The 21516-nt window shown below is 42.7% G+C and overlaps 1 protein-coding gene across 5 annotated transcripts in view; it reads left to right on the top strand.

Annotated features, from left to right (window-relative positions):
- Positions 1 to 21516, top strand: part of mapk8ip1b (mitogen-activated protein kinase 8 interacting protein 1b) — a 35176-nt gene that overhangs the window by 187 nt on the left and 13473 nt on the right. For 2 of the 5 annotated variants that reach the window (XM_069526802.1, XM_069526792.1), the window contains exons 2-3: positions 12291 to 12402; positions 20155 to 20412. In XM_069526802.1, coding sequence (XP_069382903.1) covers positions 12291 to 12402; positions 20155 to 20412 — 370 coding nt within the window. Of the gene's footprint in view, positions 1 to 4693; positions 4924 to 12290; positions 12403 to 20154; positions 20413 to 21516 lie in introns of those variants that run through there. The other 3 variants (XM_069526810.1, XM_069526830.1, XM_069526820.1) reach the window with 3 other exon arrangements.

Raw genomic sequence — 21516 nt, 5'->3', positions numbered from 1 at the left:
GAGAGGAGGAGGAGGAGGAGGAGGGAGCCCCGGTGGAGGAGGCCCTGCGGGGCTCGGGCTGCTGACGGCCGGCTGCGTGAGCTGCTGGGAGCCGCTGCAGCTGCGGTTTGGCTCCGCTCAGCTCTGCGGGGAGGGTTGCTCGTGTTTGGGCGTGTCTGCTCCCCAGGGACCGAGAGGAACCGTGTGCACCTCCAGAGCATCCGCTGGAAACATGCAGTTTAAAATGCGACGCGTACTTTTTGGCTGATCATGCACCGACCAGCAGAGCTCGCACAGCGGCTGTGTGACTTCCAGTGTGGCCTTAATATGTCCCATCACATTTGACATCACATGATGTTTTCCTCCTGTGACCATCATGAGCTTGTTTTCTTATAAATATACAGTTACAGTCGTTTTAATATCCACATACTTCTGCACATTAGTGATTTAATGAACTGACATATTCATCTCCAGTCACTGTATTGTTGAGTTAACACGAGTATTAACATCCTATAAAGTTTAAACCTTTGTAATATAGTATTGTTATATATTATTATTCCATATTACTAATAAGGGGTGGGACGAAACATCAATACAGCAATATATAATCGTCCTGACTCATAAGATGCAAATATCAATACACTGGAGCCAAAAGATTGATTTACTTATTTAGTTTGTATGGTTTGCACTTTTGCAAGTTTATATATAAGTGAATGAATACAGCAATCCTGCACTTTACCTCCTCAGTGATATTTTTATTCTTCAGTTACATCTTATATTATATATATATATCTTAGATATTCTTTTATTATACAGATTATCGCAGAATCACGTTGTCGTGATATTATTGTAATCGCAGGCCATGTATCTCGTATCATATCGTCTTCAATAAAAGTTATAGATTGGTATAAAAGAGATAATTCATAAAATTATAACAGTATAAGTAAAGTTAATAAATGCATTATAGACTTTTGAAACTGCGGATAAAGGTAGTTTTAGTTTTCTTAGTCTTTGCGGTTTTAAACCTGAACGTGTCACAGCTACCATTTTACAGCTTTGTTTTTCATTTCATTTGTTTTAATTGAAGAAAATGAACTGTGTACTTGTCTGATACAGAAATTGCTTTGCTTGTATAATTAAGTGGGAAAAAAAGTTCATATTCTGGCCACGGATTAGTCAAGTTTGAAATACAATAATTATTCATTACTGGGACCGCTGGTGGATTGTCGCTGAGGTTTTTTTTGGCCCAGATTAAATCCCTCTTGGTTCTCGGAGTGAAACAAATAAGTTTGAAGATTCACTTCAGGCTCTGGGAAGTTGAGATTATAAATTTAGCCTTAGTAATTCATTAGTAATGAATTGCATGAAAGCACAATTGATTGTGGAATTTAGTTGATGATGATAGTGTTGCAGAGTCACAGTGAAGCTTTTTCCAACGATTCAAATCAAATGAACAGAGAGAGAAAGAGAGAGAGAGAGAGAGAGAGACCCTTATAATGGTGCCTGAGGAGAGGCTGTGATTGTTCAGTGGTGTTTGTAGATCAATGATCAATATACAGTGAGACAACCATCCTCCCTCAGATCATCAGTTTGATTCATGTGACACAAAAATATATAAATAAGCCTTAAAAGGAAAAGTGCCTCGGAGTTACACAAACATCAAATCATCAGGGACACAGAAACGGTTTCAGCAGCCCAACGAATAAAGATGCTCCAAACTGAAGAGTTGTATCATCACCCAAATTCAAAAAGACAAAACATGAAACCGAAACTCTGGAGCTATTTAATCCGTCATTCATAATTCATGTCAAACTCCTCATGTAGGTGGATGTGTAATGTACGTGGTGAAAAAAGAAATTAAGATTGATTTAAAAATCGATTGCAGATATCAACCGTTTGAATTGATGAATTAAAAAGAGAATGTATTCTTTGCTTTAGATCAGTGCTTCAAACTCCAGCTTGTTTTTCTCATCACAGCTGAACTGTATTCATTGATGGTTGTAGTTGACTCGAGAGAGGAAGCCTGATAATCCACTTGGGTTTGGCGCAGGCCCAGAGCGGCCATATGTTGGCTTGATTTCCTCCGTCACCTCCTCCTGCCTGTGGTCAAATCCTCCGTCTCTCTTCAACCTGCTGCTGTTGGAGAACAGACGAGTGTGGAGAGATTCACCGACTCGAGATGCACGAGCAGCGGATGTGACCCACTTATGAGGAATCTAAAATTTTCATCGCTCGTCAATTGGGATTGTGTCAAGTTGGCGTTTACAAGATAAAACACTTTGAACATAAGGTTTCACAGAACAGATTTAGTTTTGTTATATTATTATTATTATTATTATTATAACCACAGACTTAGAAGGTGAACCCAGGAGTCTTTCAGAAAATAAAAATACCTAAAATACATCAGACACATTTCTGACGTGCTTTAAGATGAACGCATCAGTGCGTAATGAAAATGAAAGTATAGTGTGTCCATGATCTAATTTCTTTCTCTAAGTCATTGACTTACCCTCTAATTTTTCTTTCATCCCTTCACTGCTGCGACTGAACTGACTCTGCTGACGAGATCCGCTCAGGCAGACGGATTCCCAGGCTGTGGGATGTGACGGGGATGAGAGAGAAAGGGGTGAGGGGTGGTGAGAGAAACAGAGGGAGGTTAAGGAGAATTATTCAAGTGTCGGTTTCTCTGATCCGCTCACATCCATCCGTTATTGACTTTGACGTTTTCTTGAGGAAAAAGTAAAAGGTTTTCAACAGGATGAGCTTTTTTTGTGTCCAGAGAAAGGAGAGAATCAGGCTGATTTGAATTTCAGAAGCTGACACAGTGGACAGTCACTGCTCCGGTTGCCGTCGTCGACCCCCCCTTGCTGATGATTTACTGCTGTAGCACGATTGTGCTGACAAGGCACGTTCCATCTTTTGGCACCTCCCCTCTGCTTATACAGTGAGATCTCTCTCTCCTTCTCTCACTCTTTATCTGTCTCTCTCTCTCTCTCCATATCTCTCTCTTTGTCTCTCTGTGTGTGTGTGTGTGTCTCTCTCTCTCTATAATATATATATATATATATATATATATCTCAGTCTCTCTCTCTTACAAATCGTACTGCTTTGCCAGTGATGAGGTTTGTTTATGCTGCCTTTACGAACAAAAAGAGGTACGTCCGCGTCCTTTACATTGGCATGGTTGCTAAGCAATACATCCACTAGAGGGCATCACCTTCTATTGACAACAACAACAACTTCCTACAACAACAGAAGCAAAACAAAAAAAAAAAAGGCTGTTGGTCCCAAACACCTGTAACTCGTAAAGTCTCTCCAATAAAAATTTGGACATAGTTGATATTTGATTGATTATGAAGTCTTGGCTCCACACACACACACACACACACACACACACACACACACACACACACACACACACACACACAGAGAGTAATCTGTGGTTTATAAAGATTTTTTTCCATTTCACAGCATTGGAATATTTAGTATGCAGACAGGGGTGTTTCAAGGGATTTTGTGAGCCCCAGGCAAATGGAAACTGGGGGGCCCTGCACAATTACTGTTGCTGTGGACGAATATAATCAGCTGTTCTCAGTGGGGCCCTCTCCCAGCCCGGGGGCCCCAGTCAGTTCAAGTCTACGCTGCTGCAAAGCCCCTGTGTGCAGATTTTTTCTTCTCCTCACAAAGTTCAGTTGGAAGCATAAGTGAACAGAACGAAGGATTATTTTTATGTAAATGATCAAAATTATTCAGATCAAACAAACAGACTTGATGGTTTCAGCTCTTTGGTAACGAACCTCCTGGAGTCATGAGATGAACTGGGTTTTCTGTTTTGACCCTCAGAGACTCGCTCTTTATTTGATGTGGGATTAAACATCACACACAATAATGTAACTCGACCTGTACAGTCCGCTCTGTGATATCCCTGTGTTGAAGTGTGTGAAGCCTGTGTGTGAGCTCCATAGGGTCTGGCCAGTTACCAAGGTCTTGCTATGTCCATATGGCTGCATGTCGGTATCTCAGTGCAGAGGAACCCGGATTCAGTGTCCTTGACTTTTTAGAAAGATGTCTGTTAAAGCTGTAAAACAAAAACTTAAAAGATGCAAAAATAGAAACAATCTGTTCATAAACACACAAAGATGGACAACGCAGGGAAACTCTTCGATGCCTCGGTGTTGTTTTATGACCGACTGCTGCAAACAGCCACCAGGTGGCGATATAGATGCTTTGGCTTCACTTGTAGGGGGCTGTCAAGTCATCCATCTTTATATACTATGATCAAAGATTATTCAGATTTTCTTTATTTTTTAAACGAACTTGGTGGAATTTTCCGCTAAGAGGAAGACTAAAGATAAAGGAGAGATGGGAAAATTAGGTTTAATGGTTCTTATGAATAATTGAGCAGGGCAGTGTTTTTCAGAGAGAGAGAGAGAGAGAGAGAGAAAGAGGAGTGTCCTCCTGTGCTGATGTTTCTCTTGTTTGTGCTTCCTGTGGCGTTGGATGTTTTGCTAACATCAGCAGTTCCCTGCAGTGGCGTATAGTAAATATGATGCACGCAGGACAGAGTAAACATCAGAGAGAAAGAGAGAGTAGATTATATAACACTACGCTCCTCTCCGGCATATTCAGCTCCTCTGCTTTAAAAAAAATCCCCCCCCCTCTATCTCTCTCCCACTCCTCCGGATGAGCAGCAGCAGCAGCGGTGGCGGCAGCAGTAGGGCTCTGAATCCATCGACCCGGACAAGCTGCACCCCTCCTCCCTCTCCTCCGGCTCTCTTCCTGCTCACTCCTCCCTCTCTCCCTCCCTCCATCACTTTGATACCCCCTTGCTCCTTCTCCTCCTCCTCCTCCTCTTCTCTCGGCTGTGGATGCTCTCCTCACTTACAGTATGGACTCAGGAGGGGAAGGAGAAGAGGGCTGGATGGAGGACCAGTGGGAGAAATGGTAGGGCACGTCTTGCGTTTCTTCTTCTATCTTTTTTTATCAGCATGCAGCAAACATGGCTCTGTGCGTGTGTGTGACCTTGTGTGTGTCTGCTAACATGTTCTTCCTGCTACGTGTCGTCTCCTTGCACCTTAAAGCTCAGGGACAGCCATGCCCTTGAAGGAGAGTGTGTACATTTGTGTCTTCAGAGGAGAGGTAGCGTGCACAGCAGGTGTTGCTGGTTTACGTTGACCAAAAATAAAACCAGAGGGGCGAACACACAACACACTTAATGTTGTTGCATGACAGAAACGGTGGTGTAGCAGATGCACTGCGTGGATGCATTTGTGTTTTCAGAGTTTGTTGTTGATGAAGGTTTTTTTTTTTTTTTTTTCGCTGTATGTGGTGAATCCGATGGGACGGTCCCGATCGGGGTCCTTGTCCTGGTCCTGTCCTTGCAGGAGGGCAAAGCTGAAGAATGACGTTCAGCGTGCAGCCTTGTAACCTCTCAGTGGGAGGCTAAATGTGTGAATCATTGGGGCTAAACAGGTGTGCACGCATCTGTGCATGTGTGTGGAAAGTAAGACTGAACCAAAACAGCTCCACACAGATGCTAGGACAAGGTAACGCGACCGCCCCGCTTCTGCTGATGCATTAGCCAATATTGCAGTAAATCAATGATACAAGATGGAAATCAGACACATGGCAATTTAGGTCGATAATAAGCCAAAGAAGTACGTTCTTGCATAATGTGAGGGTCTTTAGGACCTGATGAAAATAAGGAAGAACTAATGTTTTCAGTGGAAATCTGATGATGAGCCATCGTGTAAGGATATTTGACCTGGAGAAAAACCTGCAGTCAATATGTGCAACCAGGCAGCACTTTAATTCAGTGCTGTCGGCATCAGGGTCAGACCTGGATTCAGATAAAGACTAATGAGGCCCAACACGGCCAGAGCGTGCAGGGTCATGCTGTCCTTCATTAACGAGGAACAAACACACCAGCAGGACGCAGAATAACGCAGGAGTTCAGCCCAAATTCTTAGCGTCCCTCCCGCAGCGTCGTTGCCCTCTTTACGACATAGTGTCGTCACGTTTCATCTCAGCTGGGACATTTTGAAATCAGAACTTTCTTCACCTGCTTCTGTTTTATTTGGATCTAGAAAATCTGAGTGTGTGCAGAAGTTTGTAGTTGAGAAGTGACACACAGCTGCGTTTTAAAACCCGACACGTGCGTCTTTAAGCCTTTAAATACAGAGCGTAAGTTAGCGATGCACCTTTGAAACACACAGGCTGTGTGAGTGCACCTGAGCATGACTTTACATCTGCGGGGGATCACAGAGCCGAATTAAAATCATATTAATGGTTATTAATACTGGAATAGTGGAGGACAGATCATACAGTCTGAGAACGGGATCAAAATGACTAAATATCACATGAAATATTAAAATCTCCCCCAGAGAGATGGACTCGAGGCTTAAGATACATTAGAAGTAAAACTGACTTATGAGACTCTGACATCCTGTGGAAAGAAATTCATATTTCATGAGACGTTTGGAATCTTTTGGGAGCAGATTTAGATTCTCTGGAGCTGATACCAGCTGATACGTCTTCAGGAGCTTAAACCGTTGCAAAAACTTTAACATAAGTTTTTCAGTTGCCTTATTCACTGCATCCGAGTGTATTTATATCACTTGTAAAAATAGAAGGAGCCACAACAACAGCTGACAACAGCAATGTCCTCTTCCTCATAAGTGGCTGGTTTTCATCCAGCTGGTTCTTGGAGGTTTTCCACTTGTGGCAACTGAAGGAAGATTTTCTGTTTATGTGTTTGTTGGCTTTGACTTTATTTTGAAAAGGTCAACTACTGACTTGAAAAAAATTAAAAGTTGAGTTTGACATTTAACCCAAATGGATTTTCCTGAAAAAATGAAAAATGCATTAACCCAGTTTTAATCCCGTGTCCATTCGGTAATGGTTCATTTATGTCTTTATTTATTTAAAGAAAACTAATATATATTATTTTACATAAAAAGCTCAGTCAATTATCTTAAAATCGGTTCAACTGTTTCAACTCATTTTGCATCCGATGACTATTCTTTCTTGAAAATGTCCCTCCGTCCAGAGAATATAAATTCTCCCAGTTCTTGATCAGTTTGCAGAGAGTGAGCTCTCAGATTTGATCATTCTTGACATTTTCCCAACAGGTGTCATCATTTCATATCTTTCAGCAGCTCCCTCCAGGTGGTCGGATGCTTTTCGGGGTCCCGTGAGCTAATCGTGTGTCACAGTGACGACGTCGGTGTCAGCTCGACGTTTACTACAGCCGCCGATTTGCCGCGTCTCGCTTTCCTGGATGATGACAGAGTAGCTGTCTCACAGGCGTCTCTGAACCCGAACAGCAGCGTCAGTCTGCTGCGTCAGCGCACATTGATCACTGAGGGTGTTGTGAGTTCAGGAACACAACCCCAGAGAGGATATGTACTGTATGTAGGCCTCTGGATTTTAATCTAGATCTTATTTCAAGATTCAAGTGATTGATAAGACCATGTGATGCTTGTGTTGGGTCAGGTGTGTCATTCTCACATTTCCTGTGAGTATCTTTATCGTGTTCTTCCAGAGTTACAGGCACATTGCCTCATTTGTGAGGATTTTCAGGTTGTGTTCAGGCTTGAAATGAAAATGTTTTTTTTTTATCAGGGGACTTTCAGGTGCTAATGACTCTGCTGTCGAGCTCAGCTGATCCATTCTTCCTGATCTTTACTCTCCTCCAGCGAGCTCTGTTGCTCTGTAACGTTTATCGTCACCACGAGTTAGACCCCTGATTTCTTTCTGGGCTTCTCGATGAAACCATTAAAATGTCAGAACGTCAATAGTCCGTCCTTTCATTATCTGCATCACTTGTTCTCTGAGGGTCATGGGGGGGGCTTGAACCAATAACAGCTGACATTAGGCGAGAGGTAGACAGGTAATATCGCAGAGCTGACGCGTAGAGACAGACCATCAGTCATGCTCACGTTCAGAACGTCAATAGTCCGTCCGTTCATTATCTATATCGCTTATGTTTTGAGGGTTGTGCAGGGCTGGAGTCGATCCCAGCTGACACGAGGCGAGAGGTAGGCTCCACCTTGGACAGGTAATATCAGAAGGTGAGAAAACCATTCACCCTCACATTGAGAATGTCATTAATGATAAATCAAGCTCTCTCCAAGGGGACACTTTCTAATTTCTTGTTTTGCTTGAGCAGTAACCCCAAAACCAAAGAACACCAGTTCACCTTTATGAAAATGGGAGAAAAATAGCAAATTTAATACAATTTTAAGGAGTTGTGGATATTTTCTTTCTGATACCTGATGACACGCTAAGAACTGATTATCTGAATTGTTGCAGATCAGATTTTTTTATTTTCTCTACAAAGTGTTTACTCGTGGTCTGAACAGCTTTCTCTCATTTTGTTCAACCGTGAAGTGTCCTGAATGTATTCTCTGAATTAAACAAAAAACAAAAAACTGAGCTAAAATTGATTTTCTTTTAGCAATTAACTATAGAAATAAATCAACTAGCCTAATTGCTGCTGCTTAAAACTTGAATCAGTGAAGAAGCAGTATTCCAATATCAATATTTCAAATTCTCTGAGAGTAAAAAGGTTGATCCACATTTTTAAACTGATATTCAGATGTGCAAACTAAGCACATAATATAATATGAAAAGCATCTATCAAGACTATATATATATATGTTCAAACCCAGGGTTCAATCCATCGTTTCTCATGTAGCTGGAAGCTGTTTGAACACAGCTCTGAGTGGTGTGGGTGCAGTGTCTTGTTGAGTATGCTGTTACGCCTTAATGATGCTGTCAGGGATAAAATACGTCCACAGAACAACGGCTCTGCTTTTACAGATCTCTGAGATAAATGAATCCTCTCATCCTTGAGAGAAGAAAATATCCCCCCAAATCTGTAACAGGATGTTTTCAGGTTTTGACTGGGATGCGACCGTGCAGCCTGTTTGATCGTCAGGCGTGCTCAACATTTCACGCCACCCTGTGATGTCTGAGCCTTGATGTGTGACAATGTAATTTGCTCTGTAATACGCACTCTGTTGGTTTTCTCCAGTGTCCTCATCCCTCTTTACCCTCAACTCGCTGCAGCAGGGAGGTCACCCTGTCCAGTCCTGGTGGTTTATCTCCCAGCACTTAATTCCCCTCCTCCCTCCTACCATTCCCTTTTTGTCCTTATGACTCTCTCCATCCTCTCACTGTCCACCGCCTCTTTCCTCAGGGTTTGATCTACAGTCACGACATCACCTCTTTGTTCCACTCTCTGCGCTCCCTTCCTCTCTCAGTCCTTCTGAAGCCGCAATTAAGGGTCAAAATCCTGCAATTCACGGTCAAAATAACGTGACATATTTATGTCCCCCCCCCCTCGTCCGCCCTTCTGCTCCTTCCTGTAAGTGAGGCTGATAACGGGGGGGACACCGAGGAGGGTATTGATTTTGTTCCTTTCCCAAGCAGCTGTCTGTGCTGTAACAAATTACATTAGTAGTGAACTGATAAGTGCACAGTTCTTGAGTTTCTAAAGCAGAGGAGGTTCCCCTGAACGACGCCTCGGTCAAATTGAAGTTGGGATGGCATCTGAAACCACAGGTTGTGAGTTGAGCATGTTGAAGAGCTGGAGATATATTACAGGCATGGGGGGGTGGGGGGTGCACTACTGTTCGTCTGTTTGCTCAAAGCTCAGAAGTGACGGCTCAGTTTGCAGAACCTTGAAATTGAGTTTCAGTTTCTGGTGCCGTTGTTGTGACTAAATATTTGTCGGTATCAGTGACCCGACTCGTGTTGTTGCGTTCCAGCTGCTGCTGCTACAGAGCTCTGTTCACCTTGTTTATTCAAAATGTATTTCGTTGCTTAGACTTAAGCAGAAAACACTGTTGTTAAAGCTCCGAAATCAAGTATGGAACACCAGCCCTGCAGCCCCACACTGTATTTAGCCTCTTGTAGCTCATTGTTTTGGTTCTACAGCTGCACGTGGAGCCCATGGTCGAGTCTTATGGCTCGACCTGCTGATTCTCAGAGTCGATGGAGACATAAATCAGAGTGGGAGTAAAAATTAGTGTTAGGATCATGGGGTTAAACTCTGTTATTTTAGGGACGAGCTGCATCAGGCTTTGTTACGATGGCGAAACGTGCAGGATCAATTCATTGTTTTTATTTTTATGAAATAAAACTTTAGATAATCACCAGCCTCATCCCAACTTTACATTTTTCATCCTCACTCCCCAACTGTTGCATTTAGATTTCAAGGTAGAAAAAAATCAACCTTGGATCAGGAGAAGGTGTTTTACTTTAATCAGTACAATCTCTCAAACCTAAACTCACAGTGATGCTGCAGCTTCTTAGTTAAAGGATTGTTGAATGAAGGTGAATGATTGTACTCCACTGGCTGATTTCTTCAGATGTATCCTCATCAGGGATCCTTTATTCTCTCCCCACAGTTTTCAGGATTCACACTAACTCTTCATCTTCCGTCTCTTTCATTCCTTCTCTTCCTCTCCATCCATCAGCTCTTCACTGCTGCCTCCTTATAGAGCTAAACAGATGCTTCTTCTCGGGCTATTTAACTCCCGTCCGCTGACACGCGATGGCTGAAGACGGTCGCAGCTGCGTGTACGTTTGCGGGAGGAGACAGCTGCAGTGTCTGTGTGGTCAGAAATGACATTAGCATCATGCAGCAGCAGGGGGGCTCATAGCTCTCCAGGTTCACCAGGTCTCTTTGACAGCTCACTGCTCCTTCTCTTTCCTCCCGCTAATAACATTTCCCTGCCCTGTCTCTCTCTGTCATGCCCAGGAGGCTGCTGGGTAAAGGGATAACAGGCGGACATAATTACAGATGGGCGAAACTGATGCATTGTTTACAGGCAGCTAATTGAATCCTGCTACAGCAGCAGGACATTTCCCTGCTTGAATCTGGAGTGATGTCCTGGGTCGCTGCAGGAGACTTTAAGACCTTCTGCTCTTCTCTGCAAAATAAATGGGTTTTTCTATTTGTTTATTATTGTTAGTTGTTTTTTTTCAATGTCAATGGACTTTTGGAAGTCCAGTAAACTCAGAAGATGCTCGCCTCCACGTGCACTGCTGCGCTAGGTCGATGTGCTTGTATTAAACTGACGCAGAGGTTGAAGCTTTGTAATGATCAAAACATTTTACAATGATTCCTAAGAGGTCATTGATGTTTTATTGTTCAACCATAAAGTTAATATACAGATATGTATAAATAAATATGAATATGAAGCTTTTAAATACGACTAAATCTATAGAAACTCAATTATTATCAAAAGATATTTTCTGCAATGTTTATTCTGTAAAATAACAGTTTTCATATCAGGACTTATCAACATGTCCGTTTGGCTCAATAACCAGGACATCCTTATGATTCCTCATGTCAACATTTCCAAAACATCCCCTGAAATTCACTGAGCATATTCATGGTTCCCAGACACCGAACCTCTTTTGCCTGAGATACTGTTTTACACAACGTGGCTGGATTTCTATGAAGGTTGCTGACCACACATTCTATTGTGAACCTATAGAATTACTTTCCCCTCACAGGATTTAGAAGATTATTTTAAAACTGTGGCTCTTTGGTCAAGCAACTCCTGAAACTTTAAGTTTTAGTCGGGATCAGTTCAGTCTGCTCTGATGTGATTTCAGCTACAATAAACCCTCAGACTGAGCTGTCGTCTGCGATCACGCGTTTCCCTTCCACTCCACTATCGCTATGATTCAGTCTCCTCATCACTGTGGGTGTGCAGCTTTGTCCGCGCTGCTAAAGCTTAACCAGCAGCCACATGAACAGTCTGCACCCCACCACGTACCCACCCCCTCGTCCGGTGTCTGCTGTTTTCACTGACCAGGGGTGTAACAATGGCGTCTGCTTGTGATGAGAATGTGCTGCCAGTGGCTGGTTTTGTGATTCTCTGTGTGCAGCTGAAGGGAAACTTGAAATTCTTTTTTAAGAAGTAGCTGATATAAAGGAAATGCACCAAAATAAGAGTTTTGGTGATAGAAACTTGGATAAAAAGGAAACAAAAAAGGCAAATGACTAGAAATCAAAGATACATCATTAATTAAAAGCTGTGTTTGTATTTTAAACTATATCATATGAAATAGACTTTTCCATGTTGACATTTGTGACCAGAGCTTGTGACCCACATTCATGTGTCATAGGATTTTGGCTCAGAGTTTTCACCCGGTTAAATTCGGTCAACAAGAGATTTTGAGATGTTCCGAGGCTGCGGATGAGTGCTGAAGGATTATAACGTAATTTTTTTTTTTTTCTTTTCCTTCACCCTCTTCTTTCTCTTATCACCCTAATCCCACCCTTCAACCAGGTTGACCCATGACATCAGCCTGGATGAGTTTGAGGATGACGACCTGTCGGAGATTACAGAGATCACAGACGAGTGCGGGCTGAGCCTCAACTGCAACGGCCCGGACATAAAGGTGAGCTGCCCTTTGTATTACTTACTGAGAGCTGTTGTCTTAGGGGTCATCCCTCCCTGGTCTTACTGGAAAAGACTGTATAAAAAAAATAGATCATCCCAAGAGTAAAGCCAAATTGTTTTGATCGCCCCCTGGTGGGTCCCTTTAGGTCAGGTCATAAACCCCTCCTCCTCCAGGTCGCTGATGGGAAATGGACCAAATCAAAAAGTCAACATGTGTCAAATACCTTTTTCTTAAAGATGGTTTCTGTCTCACACGGATGTATGTGTGAGGAAGTGGAGATGCGTATTTATGTCTTTATGCATAAATGAAATATAACAAAAATAATATTGGACGCCAAGTATTTGACACATTAAAGTGGATGAAAGAGAGAAAAGGAGAAAACGAAGCTGATTGTGCTTGAAAGTTATTTATAAATAACTGTAACTGAGGCCCTGCATTGAAACATGGCCTCCATTCTTAATTCACATGCTCACTGAGTCAGATCTTGTCGGACGTGCTGCCGTCATTCAGTGTTGTACACGTCCGGACTCTCTTCTCGGTGGCGTTTTGTCCCGAGCAGCTGCTGCGTCCAGCTTCCTGCCAGCAGAGGACCGAGGCCAGAGGCAGAGAGGCCCGACAGACGCTCTATAAATACCTAGATTGCATATGATTGCCCTGCTGCATTCTGGGTGATAATTTTCTCTGAGGCGTTTTTTCTTCTTCAGAACCTTCAGAAACTTTTTGCTGGAATGGAGAGTTGTATTTATTTTTTGTTTGTGTCTGTGTTGAGCACCATCTACACTCTGGTCCTCTGAAGTGTTGTTGCCTCAGAAACAAGCGGGTCGTTATTTATCTGGAAACTGGAGCGAATGTGGAATTGCAGCGGTGAGAGAGAGAGAGAGAGAGAGCGAGAGAGCGAGAGATGTGGGGAGGCACAGGGGGAGAAAATGAGCCAGAGGTAAATTTGTCATTCTGTCAGATCTCTCTGGCTCCGTCTCCACTAAAACCATCATCACCTCCTCCTTCATTCATCTTTTCTCCCGTAACCAAGGCAACAGGAGGGTCCTGGGGCTCCTTTCTGTCACTTATACGAGCAGGTGAGAGATTTCCTTCCACCATGACTCGTATTTGTTTGTTTCAGTGACTCTGATAATGAAAGATGGGAAATTTGCTGCAATGCTACGTAGTTCCTGAGATATTTTTAGGTTTAAAAGCCATTTTTTTTCCCCTCTGTTTGCGTTTTCTTGGCTTTTTACCCAGGGAGCTAATTATGGCCCAGATTATTGAACGGGAAAGCTCTCTGCTGGAGGTGTGTGTGCTCACATATACTGTGTGTGTGTGTGCGTGTACGTGCGCGTGCTTGCACCAATGCCTCATCCTCTCCCAGAGAGCACAATCCAAAATGGCTCATATTTGCAGATTAGCAACTACAACAAACCATATGTGTTACAGTCTCGTTACTCGGGATGAGCAACACAGCCGTGTTTGTTTGGCTTCTGTACATGTGGACAGTTTACAGAACATTTCACTGAATTCTGCTTCGTAGGGAAAGAGCAGGCTCTGCTGGTTGGTCTCAATAATGTTTTTCCTCCATGTTTCCCGGCTCTTGACGATTTGACAGTATGCCAATCCTGATTGTGTTTTGTTTCGTTAGCGATTACTAATCCGCAGCAGACGGACGAGCCTTAAACACAAAGCCAGAAAACCCACAACAAATGACATCACAGAGTTTTTCATTTTAAACCTCTAATGTCATGCGTTCACACAAAACTGAAAGATGTGACATCGGCACATTGTTCGATGGAGGCTCGGCCTGTTAAAAGATGCATGCGGAGGCGGTGCAGCTGCAGGACATTTGGGGGAGAAAGTGGTGATGGACCCTGGACACTTTACTGTAGAAGCCCCTCTCACTCTATGTTCACCCACAGAGAGGTGACCTCATCAGTGAGCTCATCATCCCGGGGGAGCCTCAGAATGGATCTAGTCTCATCAATAATGGACGGTCACACGGAGGGAGCATCACACACCGCAGACGGGCGTGGTGTCTCCCTCTACGGGGGGGAGGGCTGGGGGTGTGACTGTGTTCACCCTCGTGATAGACATGAGTGCAGGACGTCTTTCATGGCGCCTGTCGCAGGTTGCAGAAGTCAAATCATATTCTTTAACCTGAAATGTTTAAGGTCCAACATTTACTCGGTCGGTCCTGAAATGTTCTTGTTCTGGGGCTCGTATCTTCTCACAGGAACTATTGAATTAGCGGTTCTAAATGTTACTGGCTTCAATTTTACTGAATTATATTAAAGTTGTTCAGAGTGAAAAAGAGCAACAAGTAGTGGAAACAATGAAGCATAATTGAACTTGCTAATTGTAATGAGGAGGACGAATAAGCAGATAATTGTTTTAGACACATTCATGTTTTTTTGCATACATTTATTTACTTTTCCAAAAACAGACCTGAGTGATTGACAACGAGAAGTTTATTCTTAGATTTTGTCTCATAAATATGTTTTCAGGCTTTTCTCAGCCTTATTTAACTGAATGTCTGTGGTGGAAACACAAACACGACAAAGATATTGATTTTCATCTGAATTGAATTTCATGGCTGTTCTCATGAAGAATTAATGTCTCATTCTGGACTTAAAGAGATTTAATGATCCTCAGCGACATGAAATGACTGTGTGCATTATCACGAAGTGTGTGTGTGTGTGTGTGTGTGTGTGTGTGTGTGTGCGTGCGTGTGAGGGGATGAATGGATTAGATTAGCAGCCATTTGTTTTGTGTGGGTGGTTGGAAAAGTCATGTGTCAGGGTGGGGTGAGATAGAACAGGCAATTACATTTAAGTGACTCTAGAACACGCACACACACACACACTCTCATACACACACACACACACACACACAGACATATCATACAAAGAGAACATTCAGGGCTTGTTATTCTGTCTTTGTCCCAAAGCATTAGATAAAGAGACATAAAGAAAAGTTAGACCTCACATTAGCAAAACATTGTTATTGTCTTTGCATTTAATTAACATCAATTAAAAGCAGACTGTATTTGTTGTTTGATGCAATGTATTTTATTATTATTGTTATTATTATTATTATTATAATAATTAATTTTATAGGATGTCCGTCATTTAGACCTGAGACTGAAAGAGTTTAAAATGGGTCGGGTCAATCTGAAGAGGTTCTGGAGCACGTTCAAATAAAAGGCCTGAGGAAATGAATCTAATTCACATCCATAATAATGTGGACGTCTAAAGATCCATCAGGTTTTTACCAGCCCTCTCTTTTACCAGCACGTCATTCAGGGTGTGCATGACAACCCCCCCAACCCTTACACTGCTACCTGTCTGAACCTCATAACATACATTCAAACTTTGAACTTATTGTCCAAAATATAACTTCACTCAAACGCTCCGAATACACACGATTGTACACATTTAAAACTTAAAGGAATTTCAGCTCAAATATTTGTTCAGTACCTGCATTTCATTACAGTTTGGACATTTTATCAGGACCTAATCTAATCAGGACCAAATACATAAATCCTTAAAATATCAAATTAGTTTTAAATGATTTATATCTGCATCAAACTTCAGGGCTTTGTTAACATTGTTTAAAAACTTTCCTATCGGTAAAGACGATTGATTGAAAGCACTTTAGCGACAGTGCTACACTACACGCAGATTTCAGTTACAGAGCGAGAGAGAGAGAGAGAGAGAGAAAGAGAGCGGAGAGTGAGAGAGGGAGGAGGGGTTCACAGAAAACACTCAAAAGAGGAGAGGGAGGGCTATATCCATGGCAACAGTGTTTCTCTCACCTACTGCATGTGTCGGAGCTGAAAATACATGCACTGTTGATGCACACACACACACACACACACACACACACACACTTCCCCCATGGATACTGCTCACGTCATCTCTTCCACATGGTAACAGCAGAGAGGAACCTGCTCGCTGCTGTTTACAGGCTGTTTACTGATATTCAGCTGTTTCCCCTAATTCATGCATCTTTCACAGAGACACCAGCGCCGTGTTTCCTGGGATTAATCAGTACCATCGGCAGCGTGCCGATCTTCACCACTGTTTCATTCAAAGTTAACATAACAGCTGTAAACATGTTTTATTATTAACTTTGAGGCAGTAGAACACGTGGAACCTTTCATAATCATCACGTTGTGTGAGAAGAGAATGATGTCAATGATAATTTGACGCTCACGTGTTAAATACAAAAGGATACCATCTCGTCATATTTATTTTATTCAACGTGTACTTTCAGATTTTTGCAGTTTAAACCTTAAATCATTCAATATTCTAATAAAGTCATGTCAAGGAATCTGATGTCTGTAGCCAGATGTTAATACTTTTCTCTTATTGTGTTTATTTGTATTAATTGTATTCAGATTTTTTACAACAACGTTTTGAGCGATTTAAAACTTTCAGCCCTTTTTTCGTCCCTGTGTTGTTGTGTTTGACGTGTTGCCTGTGTGATTCCCCTTCTCCGGCTGCTCTGATTGGTCCAGAGACGAGCGTCACAGCAGCATCTCCTCAGCCTCCTCAGCCTCCTCATCCACACTGAGCCCCCTGTCTCCTAGCAACAAGGGCTGGGCTCTCTTAAAGCCGCAAGTTAAAAAAAATAAATAAATAAAAAAGTGAAGGTCCGACTGTGTGAAAGGCGGAAGACCAGTAACTCGCTGCATCAGCAGGTATCGATCTTCAGCAGGTGTAAAGTTCGATGGAAGAAGAGACTGGAAGAGAAAATGTTGGCAGGAGAACGGTTGTCTTTTTATCACAGACACAGAAACAGATATGATGTGGCTGAGGTGAAAATATATGAGGAGCAGGAAAGAAGTGTGAGAGGAGCCTCTTCTGACAGCTCATCAGAAAACAGAGGGAGTTATGGGTGATGATGGATGGGTAGTTGAATGAGAGATGGGCGGATAAATTATTGATGAACGGATCATTAAGATATGAACATGGATGGAAGGATGGATCATTGAGAAATTAAAAGTAAAGGACGATGGATGGATGGATGCATGGATCATTGAGAAATGGATGGATGGATTTGTGAATGGACAGATGGATGTATAAACAGATGGATTTGATCAAATCCTCCACATCAATGGGAGTTTGTTTTAATTGTAAACTCTTGTAAAAGTAAAATCAAACTCTGACACTGTGAAGAGTGAGCTGTGAAACTCCAGGAACCATAAACACCAGAAACACATCAAATCTGGATCCTGACAATTATCGACTTTCGTTTATGTCTGTACTTTCCAGAGAAAGTTTAACATTTTCATTCAAACAGTGTCGGACGTCGAGTCCCTGCCCGTGGCATTTTCTCTGGTGCCGGTCACATGATAGAGTCGTGACTTAGAGAACTGCTAAATTCAACATATGTCATGTGATATTTCCGGACGGCCTGAAACCGTTGTTGAAAAAAAAGCTACATTTGAAAATCAACAAGATGTTTTTATCGCTATAAAACTGAAAAATGTGGACTTTCAAGGACGATGATCACTGAATAGAAAAGCAGCTACGCACAATTTCCATTTTAGCCCCAATACAAAGGGACTGATATGACACACACACACACGCACGCACACACACACACACACGCACGCACGCACACACACACACAATCCTCTTTTCTTTCTTTAGACAGAGACTTTCGAATATCTGCGATTGGCGTCTTGCTGCATACAAATGTGCTGGAAGGAAACACTTAGCCGGTGGGGTCGGATTAACCTCTATTCCATTCACACTCTGTGAGTTCACTCGCTCCATCTGCAGCAGCACAAACACATGCTAATACCCACTGTGCTACTTTTGCAAAGAAAGCACACGCAATTATCTTCATGATACAGTCGTGTGTAATGAACAGCCAACAGGGAGGCATCGGTTTTATTCCTAGAGATTATTGATTTGAATGATCGGAACATGTGGCTCAATTTCAAAGTTTGTTTCACTCTTTGTAATTATCCCCTGAAATAGATGGTGGTGAACGTGGTTCCCATGGCGACTGAGTGTTTACACAACAGTCTGACTGTTCTGTCTGCTCTTAAAGGAGCACATTGTTTTTTTCTTTGTCGCCATTTTTCTTGACATCACATTAAAACAAAATTAGCAGGTGTATAAATAAATACGCAGGTTTTTTTGAACGCAGGTGGTAGAATTATCGTGTTCACACACAAGTGTCACGTCTCCATCACTGCCGATTGGATTCGGAGCTGATAAAACCCCACAGACTCATTCGAACCGAGCAGATTGGGATTCTGGGCTGATTTATTACGTCTCCACGAGTTTTGTTTTGCAGTTTCTCTGCTAATTCTCTCCCCAATTATCTGACTCATTTGGAAGAACAGGGTGATACATGATCAGGGATTGTCTGGGTAAGATAAGACTTAAAGACTAGACATAATAACGTGAAAATAAATCTGTAATTAATTGAGTCTGTGGGGATTCTGTCGGCTGCATCGTCACAGTTTTGCATTATGCTTCATCGTTATTTGATCTGCATGCAAACTCTTGTTGTGTTGTGTTGTGTACATGGAATATGTTTGTGTCTCTTGTGTTTTTTTGTGTGATAGTGTTCTGTTTGTTTATGTGAAGCAATGAGGGAGCTAAAGACAGTAATAAGCTTAACTGACTCAGTGTGTGTGTGTGTGTGTGTGTGTGTGTGTGTGTGTGTGTGTGTGTGTGTGTGCGTCTGCGTGAGTGTGTGTGGCTGCAGTGATGGTGACTAAAGCAGACTGTTGGACCGGCCCACTGGCCTCTGACTTACCGTCTCCCAGCAGTGCTCACGTCACTTGGGTTCATTGTCAGTGTCGATGTTAAATTACATTCACAGACAAATCTCAGCGCAGCTTCTCTGATGCCTTAAAGTTTTGGGCCAAAAGAAAAAAAGATCACGTGGAGAGAGGAGTGTGAAATTTCACATTTAATCCAAATGTTGCAGATCTTAACAGACAAAACTGACAAACTTTTAACAGCAAGAAATAACTAGGAAGTAATGTTGCTTCATCAAATACAAGCTCATAATTATGAGATTGTCATCCATTATTTTGTATTTATTATTCTTAAGAATTGGGATTTGCAATATATTATTTTTCTTTCTGTTGGTAAAACCTTGTTGACTGTTGTCCTTGATAAAATCTGCTTGAGTCCTGTGGCAGCTGCAGGGATTCCCTCCGTGGTTTCCCATCTGTCAACAAGGCCACTTGTGTTTCTGAGCGTAAACAACCACGTATTGAAGATCAGGTATTTGCCTCTAGTGTGCATATAAATATTTTAGGCTGTAAATAATCAGTAAAATGGGAGTAAACACAAACAGGACTGACACAGCTCCACGGAACGTTGTGAAAAAACAACAACTTTGAAATATTTCTTCTATAAACCTGAGAAACAAAAAACCTCCACGGCAGATCTTGTGTTTGGTGTTTAATCGTTGTTCAAACACCAAACACTTAAATACTAAGGCGACCCTTATCAAGGGATCTGTGACCCTGAACCAATCAGAGGAGGTTAACGTTCTCGTTTACTGTCAGTAGGTAAATGTTGTCCTGTGGAGAGGCTCCTCTCCGTCTCTGCTTTAAGCTGCTCGGTGTTGGCAGCGACAGTGTTACAGCCTGAAGTCAGAGCTGCTTCCAATTGGCCGGCTCAGTCTCCTCATCCACATCACATCCACACTCTCTCTCTCTCTCCCCCTCTCCCTCTCTCTCTCTCACTGCCTTGACTGACGGAGTGTTTCCTCCAATCCCTGCAGGGCCATGTGAGGCGAGGAACCAATCACACGTCGGGGAGGGCAGAGCTCGGCGCCGTCGGCCAGCTCCAGGCAGAGATGCTGCATTTGGACCTCATAGACGGTGCTGACGGTTACCGCGGTGACACCGAGACACTGAAGGCGTCTGCCATCGCACCCCCTCCGGCTACCAAGGACCCTGCAGCACCTGTTACCATGGATACCTACCGGCCCAAGAGACCCACGACCCTTAACCTCTTCCCAATTGTGCCACGCACACAGGTAAAGCCTGCATTAATCTAATACACACACACACACAGTTTGTGGCAGATGGAAATTGATCCACATCCAGTCGGAGCGGAGGGAACGTTTCAGTGGAGAAATAAATATGAGATTTACAAACAGAGCTGTGAATGGACGACCTGCGTGACATCACCACCGGCTTCATCACCATTCCTCCTCTGACAGGATTTGTTTACTGGACTGAACAATAGCCTCAGTTGTCACGATAGATCGGTGCCCGTCTCTGTCTGTGTTCCAATGCTGCCCGAGCTTGTGACTCTGTGTGTGTGTGTGTGTGTGTGTGTGTTTGTTTGTGTGTGTGTGTGTGTTTTGGATGGAAGACATTTTGTCTTCATTTTGTTGTGAAAGCTTCTTTTAAGCTTCACACAATCAGGTCTGGGTTAAGTTGACGCTGAGCTGCAGAAGGTACAGTGTCAGTGAGGGTCCTCATAAGAACAGACACACTCATACCTGCACTGTCACGCACAGCCTCACCCAAACACACATGCTCATGCTTGTAGGTGATGATGACGCAACAGTGTGTGTGTGTGTGTGTGGGTGATTTTAAGTATTTTGTATAAACTCTCATTGAAGATTTCTGATCAGCAGGATGACGCTGTTTGTCTGGAGTCATATTATAAATCCATTGAATCCGTCTGATTACGTGACAACGCTATGTTTCAAGGTTTGTTTGGGTTAAGGCACAAAATGGTAAATGTTATTGTTCAGGTTAAATTTTAATCCTGTGACGACGATAAGTTTAAGATTAGAGAACGATTGTGGGTCACGCCTCAAAAACCAGCGACGTCCGCAAGTGGAAACAAACAGTCCAAGATATTTTATCTCTGATTTAGTTGGTTGACACCTGAACCTACAACCCCCCTGGTGGCTGGCTGCAGTATAGGTCATAAACCCAGACTTCTACATCACATAGAATTTCACATGTTTATTTTTCTGGTAAGTTTGGTTTAGATTCATTATATGAAGCTTTAAATAACGGGGCGGAACGTCATGATTGGCGGCTGAGACTAAATGAACCCGCGACACTACCGCTCCACACCGTGACCACTTCTGTGGCTGAAGCACAAAAGAGTTGCAGCTATA

The sequence above is a fragment of the Paralichthys olivaceus genome, chromosome 1, assembly GCF_024713975.1.
Source record: "Paralichthys olivaceus isolate ysfri-2021 chromosome 1, ASM2471397v2, whole genome shotgun sequence".
NCBI classification, from domain to species: Eukaryota; Metazoa; Chordata; class Actinopteri; order Pleuronectiformes; family Paralichthyidae; genus Paralichthys; species Paralichthys olivaceus.
Note: the sequence above shows the minus strand (reverse complement) of the source record. Positions and strands in the feature narration are given on the sequence as shown.